Source organism: Pelophylax lessonae, assembly GCF_965119305.1.
Source record: "Pelophylax lessonae genome assembly, chromosome: 13".
In the NCBI taxonomy this organism is placed as follows: domain Eukaryota; kingdom Metazoa; phylum Chordata; class Amphibia; order Anura; family Ranidae; genus Pelophylax; species Pelophylax lessonae.
The window spans coordinates 172,120,273-172,147,936 of record NC_138780.1 but is presented as its reverse complement, the minus strand read 5'-3'; the positions used below and the strand labels follow the sequence as shown (position 1 = coordinate 172,147,936).

The following is a 27,664-nucleotide window of genomic DNA, read 5'->3' as shown; positions in this document are numbered from 1 at the left end:
TCTAATGGAGGCTGGGTACAGTGTTTCCAATGACAGCTGGGTACAGTGTCTCTAATTACTCCTGGGTACAGTGTTACAAAGACGACTGGGTACAGTGTCTCTAATGACGGCTGGGTAGAGTGTCTCCAATGACAGTTGGGTACAGTGTCTCCAATGACTGCTGGGTACAGTGTCTCCAATGACTGCTGGGTACAGTGTCTCTAATTACTCCTGGGTACAGTGTTACAAAGACGACTGGGTACAGTGTCTCTAATGACGGCTGGGTACAGTGTCTCCAAAGACGGCTGGGTACAGTGTCTCCAATGACAGTTGGGTACAGTGTCTCTTTTGAGGACAAGGTACAGTGTATCCAATGAAGACTGGGTACAGTGTCTCCAATGACGGCAGGGTACAGTGTCTCCAAAGACGGCTGGGTACAGTGTCTCCAATGACAGTTGGGTACAGTGTCTCCAATTACAGTTGGGTACAGTGTCTCCAATGACTGCTGGGTACAGTGTCTCTAATTACTCCTGGGTACAGTGTTACAAAGACGACTGGGCACAGTGTCTCTAATGACGGCTGGGTACAGTGTCTCCAATGACGGCTGGGTACAGTGTCTCCAATGACGGCTGGGTACAGTGTCTCCAATGACTGCTGGGTACAGTGTCTCCAATGATGGCTGGGTACAGTGTCTCTTTTGAGGGCAAGGTACAGTGTCTCCAATGATGGCTGGGTACAGTGTCTCTAAGGACGGCTGGGTACAGTGTCTCTAAGGATGGCTGGGTACAGTATCTCCAATGACGGCTGGGTACAGAGTCTCTAATGACGGCTGGGTACAGTGTCTCCAATGGCGACTGGGTACAGTATCTTCAATGACAGCTGGGTACAGTGTCTCCAATGACGGCTGGGTACAGTATCTTTTATGATGGCTGGGTACAGTGTCTCTAATGATGGCTGGGTACAGTATCTCCAATGATGGCTGGGTACAGTGTCTCCAATGATGGCTGGGTACAGTGTCTCCAATGGCGGGTGGGTACAGTATCTCTGGTGACCGCTGGGTACACTGTTTCTAATGACGGCTGGGTACAGTGTCTCCAATGACGGCTGGGTACAGTGTCTCCAATGACGGCCGGGTACAGTGTCTCCAATGATGGCTTAGTACACAGCGACCACCCTGATCGTCAGATTGGCCACCTGAGAACAATTTATCAAGTGCTTTTTATAAAGGGCCACTGATCCGCCGTTGAAAGACTACTGCAGTACATAAATGGTTAATATGGCATTTTACAGGTTGTTGAGCAATTGCTGAAAGCAAAGTATTTAGATTTATCAGTGAAGACAACTGATCTCTGAGTGTGGACCATTTCCCAATCTCTCCCACCCCAGGAAGTGTCCTGGGAAGAGCTCCAAAATAACTTATGATTGGAAACATATGTGACAAGACATGACACCGGCCATCCCCAAGACATCCGAATGCCGTTCTTCATAAATAAGACATATTTGTGACATTTCCTTCCTGGATGCTGCTCCGGCTAAGCTGAGATGCGGGACAATGACACACCCAGATATACGGCACACATAGAAGAGTGTGCACTGAGCTACAAGGCTCTGTCTATGCAGATGGGAATTGTGCAATGAGAAGCACTTTGCATATCAGTGCTGCTGATCTCCTCCAGCCTCTTTCAGACACATTATTGCTCTGGGCCACCTTACTGGTAGGGATGTCAATGGACCATGGATGCACAATGCGTCTCAGTATGGCTTTTTGTAGCCTCCACCAAATCATACTTATCAACATTATGGTTCCTGAACTGGGGACACTGAAAACCCCGCCCCTGGTCTACAATTCTCCTGCCCTCGAGGTGGGGGGGGGGGGGGGCAAATTACAAACATTTTATGGATTAGCTCTGCCCAGACCCTGCCTTTAAATATGTGGGGACCACCCATCACAAACACTTTACGGGTTGGGACTGGCCAGATTCCTCCTCTAAATATCTGGGTTTCGTCCATCACAAAAACTTTTCACAAGTTTAGACCACACAGACCCCACCTCTTTAATACAGGAACTGCCTACTTGCAGCCCTGATCCCCACAATTCATGGCTTTATGAGTTGCTGCACACATAGGTGTGCACCCCAACGCTCAAACACACATGCCCTTCTCTGCAGCCTCAGCTGCACTGGACAGTGAATGAATGAGAAGTGCTCTGTGCTGAGCAGCTTCCTATTCATTCTTAAACTGAAGCACCGTGAACACAGTTTACTATGCTTCAGTTATGAATGAACACAGTGAGTAGGTGTGTTTACTGTGTTCATTTAAAAAAGGAAGGTGCTTGTAAATTACATATTTACTAGCCCCTTCTTCGTCTCTCCATCCTTAAACATCCCCGGTAGAAGCGGAGGGGAGGGAAGCCAGCAGCACTGCGGGTCAGCCAACACAGGGGAAGCCTAGGCAGTAGGGGGAATCGACACCGCATGTAGTGATTAGGGTGTGCCCAGGCACACCTGGCACACCCCCTGCACATGCCTATGGCTGTACATATGCAGTAATTCAGTTACGTTTTATGCTGTGATCCCAGGACAGAGCATAGGCAGGACAGAGGGCCAAGAAGTGGGACCATCCTGGCAAACTTGGGACAGTTGGCATTTATGCCAAGGATACAGGTGACAAGCAGGCAGTTGTCACTCCAAAGGAGGAAGTTCCAGAACATGGGCCAAAATATTTTACAGTACAGTATACAGTATAGTTTTACTGGAAAAGGGGGGGGGGGGGGCAGCTGTTTAAGTTTTTTTTTTTTTTTTCATTTATTTGTTTGTTAGCAAGATTTCTTTTTACTATGCTTTATGTTTAAAACTGAACTCTAGGTGGATATAAAATGCACAAACGAATAAAGCTCTGCAATCATTAATACATCATTAAATGTATTTTTAAATGTGCGCAGTGTGAGTACCCGAATGTGACCTGGTATCAGCATCTTGTAGTCCCTCTACAGCAGGGCTGGAGTGTGAGAGGAAGAAGAAGCACAAGCAGCCTATGGGGTTTATTTACTAAAGCTAGAGAGGGAAAAAAACAGTCACAATTCTGCAAACCAATCAGCTTCCAGGTTTTAGGCTTCGTTTCCACTAGTGCGACTTGTCGTGCGACTTTGGACACATAAAGTCACATGACAAGTCACAGCCCATTGATTTCAATGGCACCCGTTCCCATCTATGCGACTTAAAGTTGCAGCGACTTTGAAAAGGTGCCTGCACTACTTTGATGCGACTTTGAGTCAGAGGGTGTCAAGTCAGATCAAAAAAGTTGCATCAAAGTCGCACTGCAAAGTTGCACTGTAAATCGCACAACTTTGGTGTCGCACTAGTGGAAACGTAGCTTTTTTGCTAAAGCTTATTTAGACAAGCTGAGGTTAGAAGCTGATTGGTTTCTCTGCAGAATTGTGACTAATTTTGCCCTCTCTAGCTTTAGTAAATAAACCCCTAACAGTTCATGTGCTGACAAGAAGCAAGCTGATAGGAGGACAGAGTACAGTGACAGAGAGATGCATCACTGTGCTGCTTCTCCTTTCACTGTCCAGTCACAAGCTGGGTCTCGGATGACCTGGGCTTTGAGGAAGTGGGTTGGCCATTAGACTGAGGACATCAAGTGGCAGAAAAAAAGTACTGCAGGGGAAATCTCTTGACCGAGGTTGAATATTGAAGCAAAGTTTGGTTTTGCGGTTTCATCTTTTAATTGGCTGTTGATTTTTATCTCGGTATTCTTGGCAGGGGTTTTGCTTTAATGTTAGAGCCCTTCCCAACCTCATTAATTTAGATCTGATAAGTTATAGGAGGAGGTGGAGCGCCATCACAAAGATAGATCTGTAGTCTAAATATATACCATTGTATCTACAGAGCGAGGTGTTCCTCCAACACGTCACCCAGCCCAGAGTTTCAGTGTTGACAGGGCAGGGCAGTGAGCTGATCAGAATGTGACGCACTCTGAAAAGTATGCAGCTGAAATATCGCTAGAAAGTCTGCGGAAAGCTGGACTCATCATCTGAGCGACACCCACATTCACAGACGCGGCTCTCTCCAGGGGAGGAAGTCGTAGCTCAGCTGTGTTTGGATGTTGGCTGCAGCTGGAATGTCTCTATATCAGAGTCAATGACAGAATGCTGCAACCAGCAGAAAACCTTGTCACACATAGCACAGGGTGATGGGAAATTCATCTGTGCACAGTATACTTTGGGGGAGATTTACTAAAACTGGTGCCAACAGAATCTGGTGCCGCTGTGCATAGTAACCAATCAGCTTCCAGGTTTAGGCCCAGGTTAACATTGGTCCCTTTTGACATGCGATTTGACATGTCAAATCACATGTCAAGTTGGAGCCGATTGCCGACACTGGCACCATCCGAATCGGTGCGATGGCGACTCTGCGGTGCCGCAGCGATTTCCAAAAGTAGTTTCTGTACTACTTTTGGCGACTTTGGGGGGTGATTTCAACAGACATCTGTGCAGGAAACCACACAGATGTCAGTGAGAATGGCGGTTTGAAATCAGCTGAACTCGCACGATTTTAAACCGGCCTCAGTGTGAGCCTGGACATATTGTCAAAGCCTAATTGAACAAATTGAAGTTACTTTAGAAGCTGATTGGTTACATTGCACAGCTATATCAGGTTCTGTCTGCACTAGCGCGTCACAACTACTTAACCACTTAAGCCCCGGAAGATTTTACCCCCTTCCTGACCAGGGCCTATTTTGCGATTCGGCACTGCGTGATTTTAACGGACAATTGCGCGGTTGTGCGACGCTGTAACTAAACAAATTTGGCGTCCTTTTTTTCCCACAAACAGAGCTTTCTTTTGGTGATATTTGATCACCTGTGCGATTTTTTGATCATGCGCTATAAACAAAAAAAAGAGCGTCAATTTTGCAAAAATAACAATATTTTTCACATTTTTTTATATGAAATTCCCCAAAAAAAAAAGTAAAAATAAAAATTTTTGAACATTTTCGGCCAATTTGTTTTATGCTACATATGTTTGGTAAAAAAAAAAAATCGCAAAAAGCGTATTTTGATTGGTTTGCGCAAAAGTTATCAAGTTTACTAACAAAGGGAAAGATTTTTGTAATTTTTGTTGTTTTTTTTTAACCCTTAATGGCAGCGATCTGCGATTTTTTTTGCGGTACTGCGACATTGTGGCGGACAGATCGGACCCTTGACTGACATTTTTGACACTTTTGGGGTTACCAGTGACATTACTACAGTAATCAGTGCTATACATATGCACTGTTACTGTAAAATTACACTGGCAGTGAAGGGGTTAACTTTTTTTGAGAGGAGGGGTTATGTGTGTCCCTAGGGGCGTGATTCTAACTGTCTCTCTGTGGAAGTCGGAGGACGAAACGCGTCAGAGCCGGTCGCATAAGGACATCTACATACACGCTGGAGCTCTTTCCAGATTGTACAAGGTTTGGTACAGAGCGATCCAGCGGAACTTACATTTCTACTCAATGCCTTCACTATATGCTACCTCCTGTAAGTAGACATCCTGAGGGGAGAGGGGCTACATTTTGTTGTTTTTAGTGTTTAATAAACGTCATTGGCGGAATTACACTATTGTCGCCCCACTCTGTTCACTTACATGGTCTGTTGGCAACGGAGGAGATTGTACAGCTAATAGAGGAAAAGTGGTCCAGTGTCCAATGCTGTAATCTAGTGGTGGAGTCCCTTGAAGGATCTTGATTCACCATCCTCTGGTGAGTTTTAAGAATAGGGGGGGTGCACAAAGTGGTGGTGGAAATCTGGTGCTACGGTCAGGACCCCTCACACCCTTCCTGGGATAAAGGATTGTGTCTAACCAACCTACCACATGACCTGGAAATATCAATTTAAGGACTTTGGATTTTATTCTTCAGTTTGTTTTTATAGCGCTGCTAGTGTTTGAATATATTACTTTGCTTCTTAATATTATCGGACACCTTTTTGCAGTTGATCATTTCTTTTATAGCAGCTGCTTTGACGTCAAGTCGGTACTATTGATTTTATTCTTGTGCCTTCTTATTTATTTTAGCGCAGGGTGAGTGTATTTATAAGATTGTTATTTTCATATATTTATCACTCCTTATTGTTCGTGATTCTAACTGTGATTGGCTGTGGCTTGAGGTGTAGGGACCGTGATCAACGGTCCTACATAGTAGAACCGTATGATCACTATTCTTACACAGGGGAGAATGACAGGCGGCTTGTTTACATTAGCCGCCTGCCTTTCTCCTGCTCTAACGGACGATCGCGAGTGACCGGCGGACATCGGTGGTTAAAGTGTTACCAAACACACAACAGTAAAATCAGTCTGTATATGCAGTAAAGCATGCTTGTTATACTCACTGTGGAACCTGAAGGGCTAATCTTCCACATTTTTCAAAAAGGCTGTTTGATCCTGTCTTCTCTGAGGCCCCTTTGACACTGGCGGTGCACCCGCCGATCCCTGCTGAGCAGGCGGATGACATCTCCGTCTCCGCTTACAGTGACAGACCTGTCAGAGCCCCGCTCTCCTCTATGGGAGATCGGATGAAAATGGACCGCATGTCCGTTTTCATCCGATCCGATCCTCCAGACGGATGGAAAATAGGGTTTCTATGCGTCCGGATTTCACGGACAGGATCGGATCGGAGAGCAGCGGGTGTCAGTGGACATGTCCCCGCTGACATCGGCTGCTCTATAGGGGTGAAAAATCAGTGTGAGAGGGGCCTGATCCTTTCCTTCTTCCACTGTCCCCTGATAATTTCCTGATAACACAGAGTCTATGGAGTCAGACTGCACATGCTCAGTTTGGTGTGTATTGCTAGAGAGGTTTTTTTTTTTTTCCTTGGGAGAGCGCATGTGATTAGCACAGGGCCAATCAGCACTGTCCAGACAGATGGTCAGGAGTCTTGCAGTCTCATAGGACAGTCAGAAAACTCCTTCTAAGAGCTTTAAACAGTGCTTGGCTGGACACTCATATAGATCACAAGGCTGCTATATACTGCTGATGAGAAAAAGGTATTTAGCAGTTTATATTTACTAAAATAATTGTATTTTTCATGTTCGGCGCACTGTGGGAGACCAGATATAGTGAATGCAGGCTCCTGGGTTTAGTAACGCTTTAAGTTGCATGTGGTTTCAGGGCACTTGCAGAGAGGGCTCAATCACTTGAATGGGTTGCATTTGTTGGGTTTAGCAACAGGGGTTACAATTTCTGCCATGGCCGCCGTTGAGAAACGGTAAAAACATGGCTCAGCCACTGTGTTTTACCCCCCAACAGTTAGTGTAAGTGGGTAAAAAAGATAACAATTCCCCTTTAAAAGACCCATAATCAAAAAAGAAGATCTGGGGAGAATTCATTCTAATTGTGACTTTCCTGTGTCCATAATCTGAGTCTTCTAAATTCTGTTATTTTCTGAAAGGGAGATTCTTATCTGATTACAATTATAGTTCTGGAAAATCAGAACCAGCAGGAACATATAATCTTCTTTGCTATGGTCACACTATCAAAACATTCTGCACAGTTCCCGTTTCCTTCAGCTTCTTCTCTCTTGTTGATTTTAAATGAAATGTATCCAATCTAAACGTGTGGTTATTTTATTGTATTTTTTGAAAGTTTCTACATTGAGTGCCGATTCACACTTCCGCGTGTGCGGCGATCGCATGTAATATCGGAGCGCACTGCTCCTTCATTACATGCGATCGGATGTGCAGTGCGAATTCAGCCATACACTTTGTATGGCTAAATTTGCACTGCACCCGCACAAAAGTCGCACTTAGGCATTTTTTCAGCCGCATCAGGATCTGGTTCACACTTGTGCGATCCGATCCTGTGCGAACTGTCAGATCGCACTGCGATATGCGATCAAACTGGGGGTGTCGTTAACATTTCATTGACACCCCCAGCGTATCGCATATGGCAGTGTGAACTGCCAGATGTGCGTTTGCAATGCGGGAACAGGCTGCGAATTCGCAGCCTTCCCGCATCGCACAAGTGTGACCCGGCACTTAAACTGATCTTTTCTCTCTCTTTTTTTTTTTTTTTTAATTAGATATATAAATTCTTTATTTTACAAATAAATATTTAATACATGATAAAAGATTCCCAGAGCACTATGGATTTCCATAAGAAAAGAGCACAGCAGTATTTTCCTTTCAGGCAGGCTGTCTCCGATTGAAACCCCACATGGAACCACACAGAGGGTTGGGGTAAGAGTCTTTGCTTGGATTAATTTGAAAATGTCAGCTTGCAGTATTGAGCGCTATAAACAAGCTTTTTGTTTTTCTTTTTATAATAAAGTAGATAAGCAGAATTAGGCCTCTTTCACAATACGGTCCGCTCCGGCACTTCTTTTTCACGGACACGGAGGACACTTGCAAAATCGGATGTCAGCGGATGACATCCGCAATCCCATTGACATGCATTATGTCCGTATATCACCCGCAAACGGATGGGGTGATATACGGAATGCCCATGTGAAAGAGGCCTTAGTGAAACGCATAAAAATTAACCTACAGTACATCTCTACATGCTGGCTGCCTGTGAAGATTAATTCATTTGACTAAAAAAGGAAAAAAATATATATATAAAATATTATATACAGTGGGGGAAAAAAGTATTTGATCCGCTGCTGATTTTCTACATTTAGCCACTGACAGAGAAATGATCAGTCTAAGATTTTAACGGTCGGTTTATTTTAACAGTGAGACAGAATAACAACAAAAATATCCAGAAAAACGCATTTCAAAATTGATTTGCATTAAATAAGTAAAATAAATATTTGACCCCTTCGCATAACATGACTTAGTACTTGGTGGTGAAACCCTTGTTGGCAATCACAGAGGGAAGAAGTTTCTTGTAGTTGGGCACCAGGTTTGCAGACATCTCAGGAGGGATTTTGTCCCACTCCTCTTTGCAGATCCTCTCCAAGTCATTAAGGTTTTGAGGCTGACGTTCGGTAACTCGAACCTACAGCTCCCTCCACATATTTTCTATGGGATTAAGAATCTGGAGATTGGCTGGGCAACTCCAGGACCATAACCCCCCTGGCGGTAATCCCGAGCGTGACTCGGGGTGGATTTTTTAGTCCAGGATCGGTATCCCCGAGTCACGCTCGGGGTGAATGTGCAGAGCGCGCAGCGGTGTCTCTTACCTTCTCCTGGCGATCCAGCAATGATCTCCCATTGCTGTGACCGCCAGCCGAGAGTCCCGCCGCTCCTCCGTCCTCCGTCGGTGTGATGACTTCCTAGTTCCGTTCCCTGCAGCAGCAATGCTGCATGGGAGCGGAACTAGGGAGGGAAATTCAAAACGTTGCATAAAACACAAACACATAACACATTTTATATTATATATATATGTATATATGTGTATATATGTTTGTATATATATATATATATATATATATATATACACACACACACACATATATATATATATATATATATATATATATATATAAAATTATATTATTGATTCGATTATAATTCATGCTTTATACATTATATATATATATAATATATAACGCATGAATTATAATCGAATCAATAATATCATTATCATTTTATATATATATATATATATATATATATATGTGTGTGTGTATATAGGTATATATATATATATATATATATGTGTATGTGTATATATATATATACATATACATATATATATATATATATATATATATATATATATATATGCGTATATATATATATATATATATAAAATATAAAATGTGTTATGTGTTTGTGTTTTGTGCAACGTTTTGAATTTTGTGCAACGTTTTGAATTTTTTAATTTGTGTTTCAAATTTATCACATCTGGGATGTCTACTAGAGTCTTGTTTTGGTCAGGTTTAAGTCAGTAATTACTAAGAATTGTAGGCCTATAATACATAACGCCAAATTTCCATGCAAAAAATTGTACCGCTTTTGGTATATAATTCCTGACATAATTATACCGCCAGGGAGGTTAATGTGCTTTTTCTTGAGCCACTCCTTTGTTGCCTTGGCCGTGTGTTTTGGGTCATTGTCATGCTGGAATACCCATCCATGACCCATTTTAAATGCCCTGGCTGAGGGAAGGAAGTTTTCACCCATGATTTGAGGGTACATGGCCCCGTCCATCATCCCTTTGATGCGGTGAAGTTGTCCTGTCCCCTTAGCAGAAAAACACCCCCAAAGCATAATGTTGCTACCTCTGTTTGACGGTGGGGAGGGTGTTCTTGAGGTCATAGGCAGTATTCCTCCTTCTCCAAACACGGCGTGTTGAGTTGATGCCAGAGAGCTTGACTTTGGTCTCATCTGAACACAACACTTTCACACAGTTCTCCTCTGAATCATTCGGATGTTCATTAGCAAACTTCAGATGGGCCTGTACATGTGCTTTCCTAAGCAGGGGGACCTTGCAGGCGCTGCAGGATTCCTTCACAGCGTAGTATGTTACCAATTGTTTTCTTGGTGACTATGGTCCCAGCTGCCTTGAGATAGTAGTTCTGGGCTGATTCCTCACCGTTCTCATGATCATTGAAACTCCACGAGGGGAGATCTTGCATGGAGCCCCAGACCGAAAGAGATTGAGTGCAAGTGCAAATGTCTAAACTGGGCCCAAAGTGTCAATATTTTGTGTGGCCACCATTATTTTCCAGCACTGCCTTAACCCTCTTGTGCATGGAGTTCACCAGAACTTCACAGTTTGCCACTGGAGTGCTGTTCTGGGGAGGAGGGGTGAGGGGTGGGGGGTTGATGGATAAAGCAGATCTTACAAAAACATAAGGAGAAGTATATGCTATATACTGTCATATACTTCCGTATAATCAAGCTATTTTAGCTCCATCAAAGATTATTCCAAGCTTTCATATGTCAATATGTAAAGCATAAAAAATACTGGGAGATGAACATTATAATACTAAGTGCCCATTCACATCACAAAAACGTCCTCCAGATCTGTTCCAGATGCGTTTCTGCATGTGCGTTTTTAACGCGTTTTGATGAGTTCTGGTGCATTTTTGATGCATTCAGGATGCACTCCAGATGCTTTTTTTTTCTTCTTTGTTCCTGTTTTTTTAACTGTACTGGGGTCCAGTGCATTTTTGATGAATTTTATATGCTTTTTACTGCATTCCAGTACATTTCTGTGCAGGAAAAAAAGCAGCATGTTTACTTTTTTTCTGGAACTGGAACGCACTGGAAAGCACTGCACTGGTGTGATCTATGCCATTGGAACCCATATAACCTACTTTCCATTCGTTTTTGATGCATAAAAAAAGCACTACACTGCATGTGGTGTGAATGGGACCTAAGTTTTATTGCTGTTTAAGTTTATTTATAGTTTAAAAAAGAGATCTGACACTTAAAAAAAAAAAAAAAAATGCAAAACCATAATGATTTCCACCTAATAAGAATTTCTAGATTGTAAGCTCTAACGAGCAGGGCCCTCTGATTCCTCTTGTATTGAATTGTACTGTAACTGTATTGTCTTCCCCCCACACTGTAAAGCGCTGCGCAAACTGTTGGTGCTATATAAATCCTGTATAATAATAATAAGAAGAACACTAAATGAGAGTACAGGGTGACGTGTACACACAATGAAAATGCTGCGCCCATTGTTAACAATAAATGTCTACAGGTGAGGCAGTGACACCTAGTGGTGATGACAAACTCAGCAAAAAGAATTGCAGTTGTCATTATTATTCTTATTATTAATATTATTCAGAATTTATATAGCACCAACTGTTTGTGCAGTGCTTAACAATGTGAGGATAGACAGTACAGTTACAATACAATTCAATACAGAAGGAATCAGAGGGCCCTGCTCATTACAGCTTACAATCTAAAAGGGAGGGTCAAGTGATACAACAGGTAATAATTGTGGGGGGTCAGCTGATGGAGAAAATCAAAGTACAGTTGTTGGTGGGGCAGGATAGACTTCTCTGAAGAGGAAAGTTTTTGGGGATCGCCTAAATGTGGACAGAGTAGGAGATAGTCGGACAGATTGGGGTAGGGAATTCCAAAGGATGGGAGAAGCTCAGGAAAAGTCCTGGAGGCGAGCATGAGAGGTGACTAGGGAGCTGGAGAGCAGGGGGTCTTAGGAGGAATAAAGAGAACAATTGGTTGGTATTTTAAGACTAGGTTAGTGATGTAGCTGGGGGCTAAGTTGTGGATGGCTTTGTAAGTTTTTGCTAGCATTTTGAATTTATTTTGTTGGGTGAGCGGAAGCCAGTGGAGGGATTGGCAGAGAGGGGTAGCAGACGCTGAGCGGTTGGTAAGGTGGATGAGTCTGGTAGCAGCATTCATGATGGACTGAAGGGGGAATAGCCTATGTAAAGGTATTCCAATGAGGAGGGAGTAGTAGTCAAGGTGAGAGATGACCAGGGAGTGAATTAGGAGCTTTGTGGTGTCATTGGTTAGAAAGGGGCATATTTTAGAGATGTTATGGAGGTTGAGGTGGCAAGCGTTAGACCAGTGGCGGCCGGTGCGTTGGGGGCGCAGGGACACCGCCCCCCCTATTCATGCGTCCGGCCCCCTAAGCTACATGTGGGGCGCCGGATGCATGGAGTTCAATTGGCCTTTTTTTTTTTTTACATCACCTGATTTGAGCCAGAGGCTCTAATTGGCTTCAGCAAAGGGTGGACCCGGGGCACAGAGCAGTGCGCCCCGAGCTCACCCATTGTGTGACAATAGCAAATGAAAATTCGCTATTGTCACACGGATCCTCCTTGGCCAATCAGGAAGCGGGTCCGAGACGTGCTTCCTGATTGGCCGAAAAGGCAAACCCCATCCCATGAGAAACACTGCTTTAGACAGTTACTGGATGTAGGACCAAAAGGATAGTTCAGAGTCCAGGATTACACCTAGCACCGTGGCATGCGGGGACGGGTTGATGGTTGAGCCATTGATCTTAATAGAGAAGTCAGAGGAAGAGGAAATATTATGAGCTCGGTTTTGGATAGATTGAGAGGTGTGACATCCAGACTGATATGTTGGCTAGTAAATTAGTGATACATGAGAAGACTGATGGGGTGAGCTGGGGGGTAGAGAGAGAGAGATTTGGGTGTCATCAGCGTAGAAATTATATTGAAAGCCATTGGAGGCAATCAACTGACCCAGGGAGGAGGTGTAGATGGAGAATAGGAGGGGTCCAAGAACAGAACCTTGCGGTACCTGATGGAGAAAGGAAGAGGAGAGGAGAGGAGGAAGTAGAATTTTAAGTGACACTGAAGGTGCGGTGTGATAAGTAGGATGAGAACAGTGAAGAGCACAGTCATGGAGACTAACGGAGTAATGTTTTTTGAGGAGGAGGGGGTGGTCAAGCGTACCAAAGGCAGCAGAGAGGTCCAGGAGTACAGAATAGTGTCTATTGGTTTTTGCGGTTAGTAAATAGTTTGTGAGTTTTAGGAGAGCAGTTTCTGTGGAGTGTTGAGGGCGAAATCCAGACTGAAGGTGATCAAGAAGATTATTCTTAATGAGGTCGTCACTCAGTCGGTCGTAGACCAGGCGTTCAAAGAGTTTGGAGGAAAAGGGGAGCAAGGAGATGGGGCGTAGGTTGTTAAGATTGGCGGAGTCCAAGGAAGACATTTTAAGTATGGGGGTTGCTAGTGCATGTTTTATAGTTGACACTTGATAATATTGTCTTTTGCATTTGTAATCTTTTTTTACCAAAACTATGTAGCAGAAAACAAATTGGCCCAAAAATTTTGATTTTTACATTTTTTTGGGGGGAATGTTATATAGTAGAATGTAAAAAATATTGTTTTTTTTTTTTTTTTTTTTCCGAAATTGTCGCTCTTTTTTGTTTATAGCGCAAAAAATAAAAATTGCACAGGTGATCAAATACCATTAAAAGAAAGCTCTATTTGTGGGCATCAATTTTATTTAGGTACAGCGTCGCACGACCGCGCAATTGTCTGTTAAAGTAACGCAGTGCCGAATCGAAAAATAGGGCCTGGTCATTAACGACTTAAGCCCCGGAAGATTTTACCCCCTTCCTGACCAGGGGGTATTTTGCGATTCAGCACTGCGTGAATTTAACGGACAATTGCGCGGTCGTGCGATGCTGTACCCAAATGAATTTGACGTCCTTTTTTTCCCCACAAACAGAGCTTTCTTTTCATGGTATTTGATCACCTGTGTGATTTTTTGATCATGCGCTATAAACAAAAAAAGAGCGACAATTTTGCAAAAATAACAATATTTTTCACACTTTATTTATATGAAATTCCCCCCCAAAAAAATGTAAAAATCTAATTTTTTTTTACATTTTTGGCCAATTTGTTTTCTGCTACATATGTTTGGTAAAAAAATCACAATAAGCGTATTTTGATTGGTTTGCGCAAAAGTTATTGCGTTTACTAACTAAGGGAAAGATTTTTGTCATTTTTGTTGTTTTTTTTTTAACGAGTAATGGCGGCAATCTGGGATTTCTTTTGTGGTACTGCGACATTGCAGCGGACAGATCGGACCCTTGAATGACATTTTTGACACTTTTGGGGTTACCAGTGACATTACTACAGTAATCAGTGCTATACATATGCACTGTTACTGTAAAAATGACACTGGGAGGGAAGGGGTTAACTTTATTGGAGAGGGAGGGGTTAAGTGTGTCCCTAGGGGCGTGTTTCTTACTGTCATTGGATGTGGCTGTGTGTGTGTAACAGCACAGATCAACGGTCCTACATAGCAGGACCGAGTGATCTGTGCTTTTACACAGGGGAGAATGACAGGCGGCTTTGTTTACATTAGCCGCCTACCTTTCTCCCTCTCTACCTGACGATCGCGAGTGACCGGCGGACATCGGGTCCGCCAGTCACACGCGTCGGCTTCTTTGGGTACGAGCGGGGGCGGGAGCGCGCCTCCGGCGGCGCGCGCTCGCCCCCTATTCGCTCCCAGGCTAGTGATGTACCGGTACGTCACTTTGCCTGGGAGGGGCTGACCGCCACCGTATATAGTCGGGCAGCGGTCGACAAGTGGTTAAGGGGGCAAATCCTTCTGGTCTTAAAGTGGTTAAATTAAAAGAAAAAAAAAAACCTTTAGTGTTACTAAGATGTATTCCTCCTCACTTTTCTCACTTTATGCTAATAAAGTATCAAATCCTGCACCAAAGATACCAATCAAACATTTGCATTGATCGGTTTGTATAAGTCTCACTTAGCTCATTACATAAATATAACGTAATGGATTACCACACTTTGTACCACATTAAAGTCATTTTTATGTTTGCCAATATCCACCACATTGGACCCAGCGGCAGATTACAGGGTATCTATATATAGTGGATGACACACTGACCTGGAACGGTTTCAGGAACGTCTCCTCCATAGCCAGTCTGCCGTACTCTGTGAACAGCTAGGTGTAGACAAGAAAAAAAGTCATCAAATACTTTAGCTGAGAGTTCTGTATCCGGTCCACATAACATTTCATGAACGCACAGAGGAACCCACACCAAAGAAAGAACGGGAGACGAACTATACAAACTGCACCTCTAGAAATAAAATCAAATACTGTATCATCAAAAATTCTTTAATTCACTTTATTAAAAAAAAAAAAACAATAACAACATACAGAATGTCTGGAGGAGTACATGGGTATAAAAAAACTGCACATGGTCCCTGACGGAGTGGTGAGGATGACAGTACACGTGGCGTTTTTACTACATCTGTCATGCTGTATTAGATGTCATCTGTGTAACGTCCCAGGGAGGCACCAACTTTTGATTCTAGCAGTGCAGAGACTACATAGAGCAGCCTTTCTCTCAACCTATTTTTTATAAAGAGGAACCCTTGAAATAACTTTTAGGTCTCAGGTAACCCCTGCTAATGTTTACTTATCTATAGCTCATAGTACATTAGCATGAGCAGTACATTGTAAAAAAGGAATATATTACACATAGCTCCCAACTATCCATGATTTGGAGGGACACTCCAGGATTTGGAGGGACACTCCAGGATTTGGAGGGACAGCCTCTGAATTGGAGGGGCTGCCTCTGATTAGGAGGGACTGCCTCTGATTTGGACGGACTGCCCCGGATTTGTAACAAAGTCCCCCTTTGCCTCTTTCCTCCTCATTTGTCCCTCATTTTGGTCTGATCTATATAGTTATTCATAGAATGCACTTTTCAAAAATAGTTTCCCAGTGATAAACCTTTCATCCCATTTCTAAATTGCTGCATTTGCAAATTTCAAAAGCCAGTATAAAGGAATAGTAGTGGTAAAAAAAAACACTTGTAGGTTTAACTAATATTTTTTTTTTTAATTCTTCTTTAGGGGACATGACTAGGGGTGTGTCCTATGCCTACGTCCTTTTGCTAATAGGTGTCCCTTGTTCTGTTCCTATCGCAAAACATTATGTTTTACATTAGTTACATTTGCACTAGTGGTCAGTGCAGTGCCACTTGACACTGGTGGTCCATGAGATCCTCCATCCATTGGTCCACTGCTTACCCTGAAAGTGTTGGTGGCGATCGCCCAATGACAGTGGAGAATGTGAATTATATTTAAAGAGTATATAAATCCAACATTTCATATTCCTGATATGTGCCTGCTGTACCATGTACTTGTATGAAAAAGTCTCTGTTCTCTCTTGGTATTGCTTCCTTTATGTGACATTCCTGTTGTTCCTGCCGGTCCCTCTGCTTTCCTAATAAAAAACTGACCATACTAGGCAGGATAACACAGTGTGGTCAGTTCTCTAGCTGTGCTGAGAATTCAGCCTGCTCTCCTCCAATGATCAGACTTGTCCTGACACACCCCTCCTGTACAGCATTTCACTGGGAAGATCAGTGCAATGCTGCCCCCCCCCCCCCCCAGCTCTTACGCAGTTGAGAAAAAAAGAGAATGTGATCACTTATAAAAAAGGGAAAAAAGGTATTTATAATGCTTTTATATATATATATATATATATATATATATATATATATATATACACAAATGTTTTGCATTCCATTTCTATTTCAAACTGAATGGGTTGTTTTACAAGGTAATCGTTTATAATCACTTTAAGCATCTTTAAAAAGGAAGTAAAGTCTGGAAAAAAATGTTTCTTTTTGCTTACCTGCAAAGTAAATGCATTATATGCTAGTATCATGCAATGCATACTAGCACATTATGTGACATTTACCTGCAAACTAAGCTCTCGTCGTACCCGCTGGAGGCCGCATCCATCTTCGTCCGTCTTCCTTCCGGGTTTGCTGACTCCGGCTGTGCTACTGGCCGGAGCCGCGTGACGTCACTCCCGCGCATGCGTGCGGGAGCCGCCATTCACGGCACAGGGCTCTCAAGAAATGGCACGGGTGGCTGTTCCTTCAGAGTGCATGCGCCGAAGACGTCATCTGCTGCATGCAATGTAAAAATCTCCTAAACTGTGAACGTTTAGGAGATATTTACAGTACCTATAGGTAAGCCTTATTATAGGCTTACCTATAGGTACAAACATTACAGAGGGGGTTACAACCACTTTAAAGGATCACTTTATATATTTTAAGTGATGGATTTCCCCTACTGCCTCCTGGAGGGTTCGGGTGGAAAATACTGACTATCCTTGGTTTTAATAGGCATCTACAGGACATGTTCCCTTTGATAAATCTGATGTAATTTACAGGCTTTATACAACACAGTGACCATCTGTTTTTCCTCTCGAAGGACAAGTCTTGAAACCCGTCAGGCATTTAGACAGAAATTATTTTGTTGTACAACTATCATGTAATTCTTTTTTTTTATAAGGAGATTGAAAATAATTTAATATACCATGTACAGTATATATAGTATCTTCCAGTTATATGTATACCATGTGAGATACACTATATTACCAAAAGTATTGGGACGCCTGCCTTTAAACGCACATGAACTTTAATGGTATCCCAGTCTTAGTCCGTAGGGTTCAATATTGAGTTGGCCCACCCTTTGCAGCTATAACAGCTTCAACTCTTCTGGGAAGGCTGTCCACAAGGTTTAGGAGTGTGTCTATGGGAATGTTTAACTATTCTTCCAGAAGTGCATTTGTGAGGTCAGGCACCGATGTTGAACAAGAAGGCCTGGCCCGCAGTCTCCATTCTAATTCATCCCAAAGTTGTTCTATCAGGTTGAGGTCAGGACTGCAGGTGCTGGCCAGTCATGTTCCTCCACCCCAAACTCACTCATCTATGTCTTTGTGGACCTTGCTTTGTGCACTGGTCCAAATCATTTGGTGGAGGGGGGATTATGGTGTGGGGTTGGTTTTCAGGGGTTGGGCTTGGCCCCTTAGTTTCAGTGACGGGAACTCTTGATGTGTCAGAATACCAAGACATTTTGGACAATTTCATGCGCTCAACTTTGTGGGAACAGTTTGGGGATGGCCCCTTCCTGTTCCAACATGACTGCGCACCAGTGCACAAAGCAAGGTCCAAAAAGACATGGATGAGCGAGTTTGGGGTGGGGGAACTTGACTGGCCTGCACAGAGTCCTGACCTCAACCTGATACAACATCTTTGGGATGAATTAGAGTGGAGACTGCGAGCCAGGCCTTCTCGTTCACATCAGTGCCTGACCTCACAAATGCACTTCTGGAAGAATGGTCAAACATTCCCATAGACACTCCTAAACCTTGTGGACAGCCTTCCCAGAAGAGTTGAAGCTGTTATAGCTGCAAAGGGTGGGCCAACTCAATATTGAACCCTACGGACTAAGACCGGGATGCCATTAAATGTCAGGTGCGTGTTAAAGCAGGTGTCCCAATACTTTTGACAATATAGTGTATATTGAACATTATGTGTGGCCCTTTGGTGATGTCAGGGGCCATATTAGAGGCCCCCTTTAGTTCATAAATTGACAACCACTGTTCTACATTATACTGTTTATAAAAGCAAAGATGGTAGAAAATCCTGCAAAGGGGCCCCCATTAGGTGTGCAGACCCAGGCACTCAGCACTATAGTCCCAGATAGATATAAGAAACTGTTATCAGTTTTGGGTGGACTGATCATTTAAAGGGAAACTATGAAAGGGGCTCTGAAAGAATTATATGTGCAGGATGGGAGGGGAGTGTTGCACATTGTAATCAGGCAGATGCTAAAATTCATCAGGTCACCTGCACAAGGAAACTGACATCTGGAGTCTAGTTGGTTGCTATCATTATTCTTCACTTTCTATACATAGGACTGGATATAGTCCGCCTGTTGCTAGGCAAGACAATGCTTGTTCTGCATAGAATCCGCAGTGTCAGACAGGAGTGAGTCATACAAGGTGAGTAAGAAGCATTGAGCTGCCATGCTGCAGAGATGGAGGCGACAAACACACTGGATTTCCTATTTTAGTTTACAGCCCATTCAGACTGGCCCGATCCGACTTTGTGGGGCGACCTGTGAAGTCGCTGTGCTCTCGGCGCGACTTGCACGGACTTCATATAATTGAAGTCAATGCAAGTCGCCTCCAGGTCGCCCGGAAGTAGTACAGGACCCTTTTTCTAAGTCGGAGCGACTTGTGTCACTCCTATTAGAACGGGTCCTGTACTACTCAATGGCGAGCGACCGACCGCGACTTGTCAGGCGACTTGGTCGCCTGACAAGTCGCGCTAGTGTGAATGGACTCTGAAGCTATAAGAAATCGATGGTTGATACATTGTAACATGTTATTATGTGTTCAGTGTACAGGTAAGGCTCGGTTTCCACTAGTGCGACTTGCTGTGCGACTTGACACATGTCAAGTCGCACAGCAAGTCAAAAGCTATTCATTTCAATTCGGCCCGTTTCCACTGCCGCGACTTGAGTTGCGGCGACTTCAAAAGTAGTTTGAGCACTACTTTTGAGCCGGCTTCAGTGCGACTTCCCTCTATAATGAGGCAGGGGCGTAACTACAGGGGTTGCAGGGGTTGCAATTGCAACCGGGCCCAATGCTCCAGAAGGCCCAGCATTGGATAGGAGGGGTGGTGGGGGCAGCCTGTAGAGAAATCACTGTCCTCCTTTTTCCTCCTGTAGCTGCAGAAAGAAAATGGAGGAGATTGGTTCCTCTGTATGCTGCCCCCGCTACTCCTCCTATCCAGTTCACTTGTGTTCTTCTCTCTCTGGGCCCCTGTGTGCTCCCCTGGTAACCCCCCCCCCCCCACTGTGATCCCTCCCCCCCTCTCCTGCCGGCTGCTGCAGGGGATGTGTCACAATAGAGAACCAGGAAGGGGTCGGTAAATATGTAATTTACCAGCTCCTTGCTTCTCTAAATGGACAGAGTCATAGTCAGTGACATTGTAAAAAAATAAAATAAAATGATAAAAAATAATACAATTAAAATACCAAAAAATAAAAACTACTGACACCAGTGGGTGAACTTCCAGGATCACAAAGGTCACACTTGCGACCGGCCCTGGCATTTCACCACCGTGGGGAGGCCCCAAGATGGCAGGAAGGGGGCCCACTGCAAAATTTGTGAAAGGGACCCGCTGTGGGACCGTAATAAAGGGCCCCGCAAGGGGAGTAAAGGGCCCCAGGTTCAGTGGGAAGAGCCCCGGGCTTGAAGGGATGGGCCCCGGCCAGGGGTCCGGGGGGGGGGGGCCCTTCATGGTTTCTTGCACCGCCGGGGCCCTGAAGGTTCTAGTTACGCCTCTGTAATGAGGGACAAGTCTCACTGAAAGCCGCAAACAACTTTAGCTACGAAGTCGCGCTAGAAGTAGCACGACTTCGTAGCCGCGGTAGTGGAAACCGAGCCTAAACCAGGCACTTGCTAATTTCAAGGAGCAAAAATAAAAACTTTAGTGCAGCCTTTTTCGCACCCTGGGGGTGCCTTGAGGTTTCTTCAGGGGTGCCTTGGTAAAATGCCTAAAAATTGCTCAAAAAATTGTCTACAAGCTACACTTAGGGGTTGATTTACCAAAGACAAATAAACTGTGTGCTTCGCAATGTGCAGTTGCTCCAGAACTTAGTAAATTAGGTGAAACTTCACTTTACAAAGAATACCCAATCACATGCAAGAAAAAAAAAAAAAACAGCATTTTTGCTTGCACATGATTGGATGGTGGAAGTCCACTCATTTACTAAGCTCTGGAGCAACTGCTCTTGCACAATGCACCTGCGCAGTCTATTTGCATTTAGTAAATCCACCCCATAGACTTGCATTATGAGAAGGAGAATTAAAGCACAACTACTATGCAGCACTGCAAAACAAGAGGCAAAGGCATTGATTTACTAAAACTGGAGAGTACAAAATCTGGTGCAGCTGTGCATCGTAGCCAATCCGCTTCTAACTCCAAAGACAATCTGGTAGGTTAATTGGATCCTGTATAAAAAAATTGGCCCTACTGTGTATGTATGTGAGTTAGGGACCTTAGATTGTAAGCTCCTTGAGGGCAGGGACTGATGTGAATGTACAATGTATATGTAAAGATCTGCGTAAATTGACAGCGCTATATAAGTACCTGAAATAAATAAATAAATAAATAACTTCAGCTTGTTCAATTAAGCTTTCACAAAAATACCTGGAAGCTGATTGGTTTCTGTGCAGAGTTGCACCAGATTTTGTACTCTACAGTTTTAGTAAATCAACCCCAAAGTCTGTGGGGTCGATTTATAAAGCAGTGTGGGGTTGATTTACTAAAGCATTTAAACTGTGCACTAGGCAAAGTGCAGTTGCTCCAAAGCATAGTAAATGAGAAGAAGCTCTGCTGACTTCCATCATCCAATCATGTGCAAGCAAAAATAGTTTTTTTTATTTTATTTTCCTTGCATGTGATTGGGTATTCTTTGCAAAGGGAAGCTTTACCTAATTTACTAAGCTCTGGAGCTCCAGTTATAACTGCTATCCAACATTTGCAGGTTTGCCAAAAACTGCGCCCCCTGGTGGGAGTTGTAGTCTCCCCTGCTAGCTGCAGCGAATAGGCTATACAACACCTGGAAGTATGCACTAGCAACCAGAGCCCTTCAAGAATGTTTGGAACACCACCCCCCCCCCCCCATTGGAAAGGTAAGTATGCCTCTTCTTGTTATACAGGCTAGCATTATCAATAGTGATAACTGAATTTTAAAGCAGAACTCAAGAATAACAACTTATAAATAAAATAGCTGTTTTACTTGCCAATAGACTTGTAATTTTGGCCAGCCAGTCCTAAGATTTATACAATTTTGGAAGACAGGAAATACAGCACAAAAAAAAAGGCTTGATAAAGGGGGTCAAGCCCTCAAAACATGTTGCCACCTATCTCCTCTCACACATTTGGCTGAGTTTACCTGTGTTGGTCGTGCAACGAGAGCGACCGTAGATGCCGCTCACATTACATTCTTTGGGCAGGTCCTGTGCTCTTTCCCTGAGCTAACTGATCTCACGAATCTCTAATGTGCCATCTAGCCATGCGGGCATGCTGCCTACCAACATGGTGAACCCATCACAGTTTTCCTCCTTGTAAGTGATACTTTGTTTACCAATACTCTTGTTACATGCTTTAAAGCACATGTGTCCAACAAAAGGCCCGCGGGCCGAATCTGGCCAGGCCATTTCATGTGGGCCTCACATCTTTCCTAGAGCTGCAGTAGAGCTCCAGCCCCACTTTGGGCCTCCTCCAGATCCTGCACTTTCTGCTTCCCAGCTCTGACCCTAGATTCTTCCCAGCAGCAACACAAGGTAAGGGGGTGTACTTTGATGTAAGGGAGGGTAGGGGGGGACTCTTGACATCTGATGTAAAGGGGTTGGGATACTCTGGACATCTAGTATTACAGATACAACCGGCCCTTTGGGGGCAATCATAATGCTGATGTGGCCCTCGATGAAGTTGAATTTGACACCCCTGCTTTAAAGTAATTGTAAACGATCACCTTGTAAAACAACCCATTCAGTTTAAAAAATAAATTAAATGAAAGGCAAAACATTTTTGTATAGCTATAAAAAAAAAAAATGTATAAATACCCTTTTCCCCTTTTTTTTATAAGTGATCACATTCCCTCTGCCTTTGCTCAGCTGCATATGAGCACACTGAGCTTCCCAGTGAATGGCTGTGCAGCAGGGGGCGTGTCAGGACAAGTCTGATCATTGGAGGAGAGGAGGCTGAGTTCCCAGCATAGCTAGAGAACTGACCACGGTCTGCTTTCCTGTTTAGTGTGGTCAGTTTTAAGGAAAGCAGAGGGGACTGGAGGGAACACCAGGGATGTCACACAAAGGAAGCAATACAAAGCGAACAGGATACTCTCTCATACACGTAAATGGTACAGCAGGCACATAACAGGGATATGAAATGTTGGGGTAACAAACGCTTTAATCCCTGCTCCTTGCTACTCTGTTTTTCTTACATGTTTTTGGCAGACAGCAAAGCCAGCCTGATTGTTTTTTCAGTAGCAATCCATACAGCTTGTTTATCAACTTTCTCCCAGTCTTTCATTGTATGGTAAAGGAGCAGCAGGAGACTGAAGGGCTCATCCCTCTATTCTCTCTACCTGTCAGCAGATTCCTTGTCAGCACATGGCTGTGCACCTGATAGGCTTGGAGTACTTGCCCTCCCTCTCCCATTCTGAGCTCGGCAGCTTGATATGAGGCGACTATCAGGACAGATCCAAGTACTTATGCAGGCTACATTTAAAAATGCTTAATTTTTTTTTTTTAATTCACAAGTGCATTAAATAGTGTTTTCCTATATCCACCTGGAATTCAGTTTTAGGCACATTAAATGTACAAGGTTTTCAACAAAGATCCATACCTATATTGTTGTATTATCTTTACCTGTAAATGCTGCAAATCGTCTTCCTGAACATTCTGTGACAAGTTGTAAACCTTGAAGGAAAAACATAGAGAGAACTAAGCATCCATTTTCATAGAATAGCAATACAGATCAGCTTACATTCATTTCTGTGTGTAAGATGAAGGCACAATTTTCAAAAACTACAATTCTCGGAGTTGGTACCACTGCCCCGCCTCCTGCCTGCTTTTTGGACAATGAATGATCTCCATTGGTGACAACTTCCTTATAACCTCTACCTTATGTAAAGCTAACCATAAATCTTGCAATTGGTCTGTACAATGTCCTTTAGATCTGCCAACAACTATGCAAGCTGCAAAGGCCTCCAGCTGGTCATGCACATGGCAATATAGTAAAGTAAGCCACCAGTCCTCCCTGTACTGGCTTCCCCTGGCACCACCATTATGGTGCGTGTGTAGATGTGCCAAAAGGGCTCTGCCCAGCCTTCCGGTCCTGGCAGGGCCCTTTGGCACATCTCTGCATGTGCAGGAGATTTGCATGCGCAAAAACGGCAAAGGAATCTCTATAGTTGCCTGCCTTTGTGCATGCTCAGGAAACCCGCATGTGCGCAGATGGTCAGGGAAAGCTGAGCATACACAGATGGGCTACAGGGCTCAGTTGGGACCCAAAATCCTGCGGCCAGGGCCTGATTAATATGGGGGCTTTTGAAGCTGCAGCTCCAGGCCCCTACCTTTATATAGGCCCAGCCGCTCAAAAAGAACAGCCTGCGGCAGGGGCTCATAAGAGGGAATGTTATTTACATGTACAATGCTAAAGGGGGTTTTAAAAGTCACGTGACATGTTTCCTCTCTTCATTTATCCCCTCTCTCACCCACCCCTCTCTCTCACCCCCTTTCTTTATCTCACCCCATCTCTCTCTCACCCCCGGCTCTCTTACTCCACCTCTCTTTCACCCCCTCCTCCTCGCTCTTATCCCCTCTCCCTCTCTTACCTCCCTCTCACCCCCCCCTTCCACTTTCACCCACTCCCTCTCTCACCCACTTTTTTTATCTCTCACCCCCTCCTCGCTCTCACCCCCTCTCCAACCCCCAACCTACTCTCACCCGCCTATTCTTTCTCACCCCCTCACTCTCACCCACCCCCTCCTTCTCTCACACCCCCCTCTCTCTCTCTCTCTCACCCCCCGCTCTCTCACCTACTCCCTTTCTCCCACCCCCTCACTCTTACACCCCCCTCTCTCTCTCTCTCTCTCTCACCCCCCTCTCTTTCTCTCACCCCCTCTCTCACTCTTATCCCCCTCTCTTTTTCTTACCGCCCCCTCTTTCTCTCACCCCCCTTTCTGATATCCCCTCTCTCTCTCTCGCCCCTTCTCTCTTTTTCTCACCCCTCTGTCTTTCTCCCTCTCTCTCTCTCACCCCCTCCTCCTCACTCTCATCCCCTCTCACTCTCCTTCTCTCACCTCCCTTACACCCCTCCCTCTCTCTCACCCCCTCTCGCTGTCTCTCACCCCCCCTCCCTCTCTCTCACCCCCTCTCGCTGTCTCTCACCACCCCCCCTCACTCTCACCCACCCCTTCTTTCTCACCCCTACCCCTTTCACCCCCCTCATTCCCACCCATCCCCTCTCTCACCCACTCTCTCTCTCACACCCTCCATCTCACTCCCTCTTTCTCTCTCTTACCCCTCTTCTTTTTTTTCTCTCCCACCCCTCTCTTTCTTTTTCTCTCTCTCACCTCCTCTTTCTTACTCTCTCACCCCCTCTCTTTCTCTAGCCCCCTCTCTCTATAACCCCCCCCCTCATCCTTCTCTCCCTCCTTTCCCCCTATCTTCTCTAACGCAAGACATACATCCAAAGCATAAGGGAGCAGGGGACACAAAAGTAATTGTCACATAGGCAAAGAATGCAGACATGCTGCTTTGCAGCACAAATAGCAGCCATGAACAAAATATCTCTTACTTTTATAGTGTTTTTTTTTTTTTGGATCAGGTTCATACGTAGAAATCTATAGGCTGCTTTTGAAGGCATTGACAAACAATGTATCACCCAAGCCTTGCTATCCTTGTGGACCACCCACCCACAATGTACTGCGGATGGGCAGTCTGTGCAGGTAATGCAACGTACCCGTATAATTTGCTTAGAGAGCGCCCCCCCTGCAGGCACCCGCTGTGATTGTACACAGAGGGAGTCTGTCAGTAATTCCTGCCCAATGATTAATATCTGGGCCTTGCTGATCCACTGAGTCCAATCTCAGCCCAGAGCCCTGTGTTGACAATCAGCAAAGGGCTCTGTACAGAGTGAACAATCTCTCTGACACCTATGAGATCACTGAGAAATGTGGTCTATGTCTTCCTTGTTTTAGCTGACATAAGGCTCCTTTTACAACTTAGGATCAAACTTGTAAGACCCCAAGTCGCAGGACATGTGAAATGCTATGCATCTCTCTGAGAGCCGTTCCAATTGACACGACTGTGACATGACATGTCGCTGCAACTTCAGAAAAGGTTCTTGAGCTACTTTGATCGGACTATGACAAAGCTTCAATGCCAGAGTGTGTAAAAGTCTTATGAAAATTGTATCAAAGTTGGACTCCAAAGTTGCACTGAAAATCTTGCAACTTTGGAGTCGGCTAGTGTGAAAGGATCCTAAGTGCAGGAACTTCAGTAGTGTCAATAGGAACAGCTCTCATAGACATACATTGAATTTCACATGCCCTGCGACTTTGATCCTCACAAGTCAGATCCCAAGTCACAGGAGTGTGAAATGAGCCTTATAGTTATAGCCATTGTATACAGTTCTCTTGGAGTATAAAAAAGTCACACCTGAATGGAGCTGATCATGGTGCTGAGAGCAAACACTGTGGCTGAGTCCCTAAGGGTTGACTGGCTGTCAAATGTTCCTTGTGTGTCCATCAGTAACACGGCCACCTGAAACATGGACATTAGTAGTTAGTAGCTCTCTGAATACTTCCCCCAAAGTCAACAAGGGTCATCTGTGACACCCATCCATTACCGTTTTTCCATCCGGCTTTTCCACCAAGAAAACTTCACTCCATATCTGGATTCCAGTGGTCTCCCGCTCAGAACCACCCCTCCAGGAGAAACCAGATAGTGGTTCGTTATAATCACCAAGCCAGTCAACAGGTTCCTGCAAATAGATACATACTGTATGTTTTTAGGATCTATAGATCAATCCATATGGACCTGTGAGACACAATAGGAAACTAAGGTGAAGGCAGATTTATTTATTTATTACAGGTACTTATATAGCGCTGTCAAACTTTACATACATACATATACAGGGCTTTTTTTTTCTCAGAGAATAGGTGCAGGAACTCCCTCTTTTGGACTTACCCCTTGTCTCCGCCCCTACCTACCTCCGTGAACCGTTCCTTGGTTCCACCCACTACCCACCTCCCAGTACCATCCCTTTTAGAAAATACAGAACAAAGTAAAATTTGTGGTACTAAGTAATTTGTATGTAATTTGTTAATGATAACAAAAAAGCAGTAAAATAGATCCCATGTGGCCAACAACAATAGATCCCCCAGCAACAATAGATCCAGCAAGAAACAATGGGCCATCAGCAGCAACAACAGATCTCCCAGCAGCCAGCATCAACAGACTGCTGCCTAAACAGTAGATCCCCCCCAGCAACAACTGACCGCTCAGCAACATAAGACTCACCCTAGCAACAATAGAATAGACCCCCCTGGAAAAATAGATCTCTTCCAGAGACAATAGATCCCCCAGCAGCCACACCAGATCTCCCCAGCAGCAATAAATCCTCCTGCAGGAATACATCCCCTCCAGCAACAATAGGTTCCGCGGCATCCAGCATCAATAGACAGTGTAGCACAACCCAGCACTCCTTGCCATTACATACATTCAGTGCTGGAGGTGCCCGAACTGTGTTCCCCTGCGTTCCTGCTGAAAAAAAAGCCCTGTACATATATATATATATATATATATATATATATATATATATATATGTACACAGTATATATAGCACCCTCCTCGGTAGGTGCTAGGCAAAGCATATATTGGCCC

At 44.3% G+C, this 27,664-nt stretch overlaps 1 protein-coding gene across 1 annotated transcript in view; it reads right to left on the bottom strand.

Annotated features, from left to right (window-relative positions):
* The window catches only part of ATL1 (atlastin GTPase 1), a 130,762-nt gene that overhangs the window by 62,086 nt on the left and 41,012 nt on the right, over positions 1 to 27,664 (bottom strand). The window contains exons 3-6 of the mRNA XM_082242672.1: positions 26,628 to 26,762; positions 26,438 to 26,542; positions 23,642 to 23,692; positions 15,272 to 15,328 (exon numbers count right to left, since the gene is read on the bottom strand). Coding sequence (XP_082098798.1) covers positions 15,272 to 15,328; positions 23,642 to 23,692; positions 26,438 to 26,542; positions 26,628 to 26,762 — 348 coding nt within the window. The remainder of the gene's footprint in view (positions 1 to 15,271; positions 15,329 to 23,641; positions 23,693 to 26,437; positions 26,543 to 26,627; positions 26,763 to 27,664) is intronic.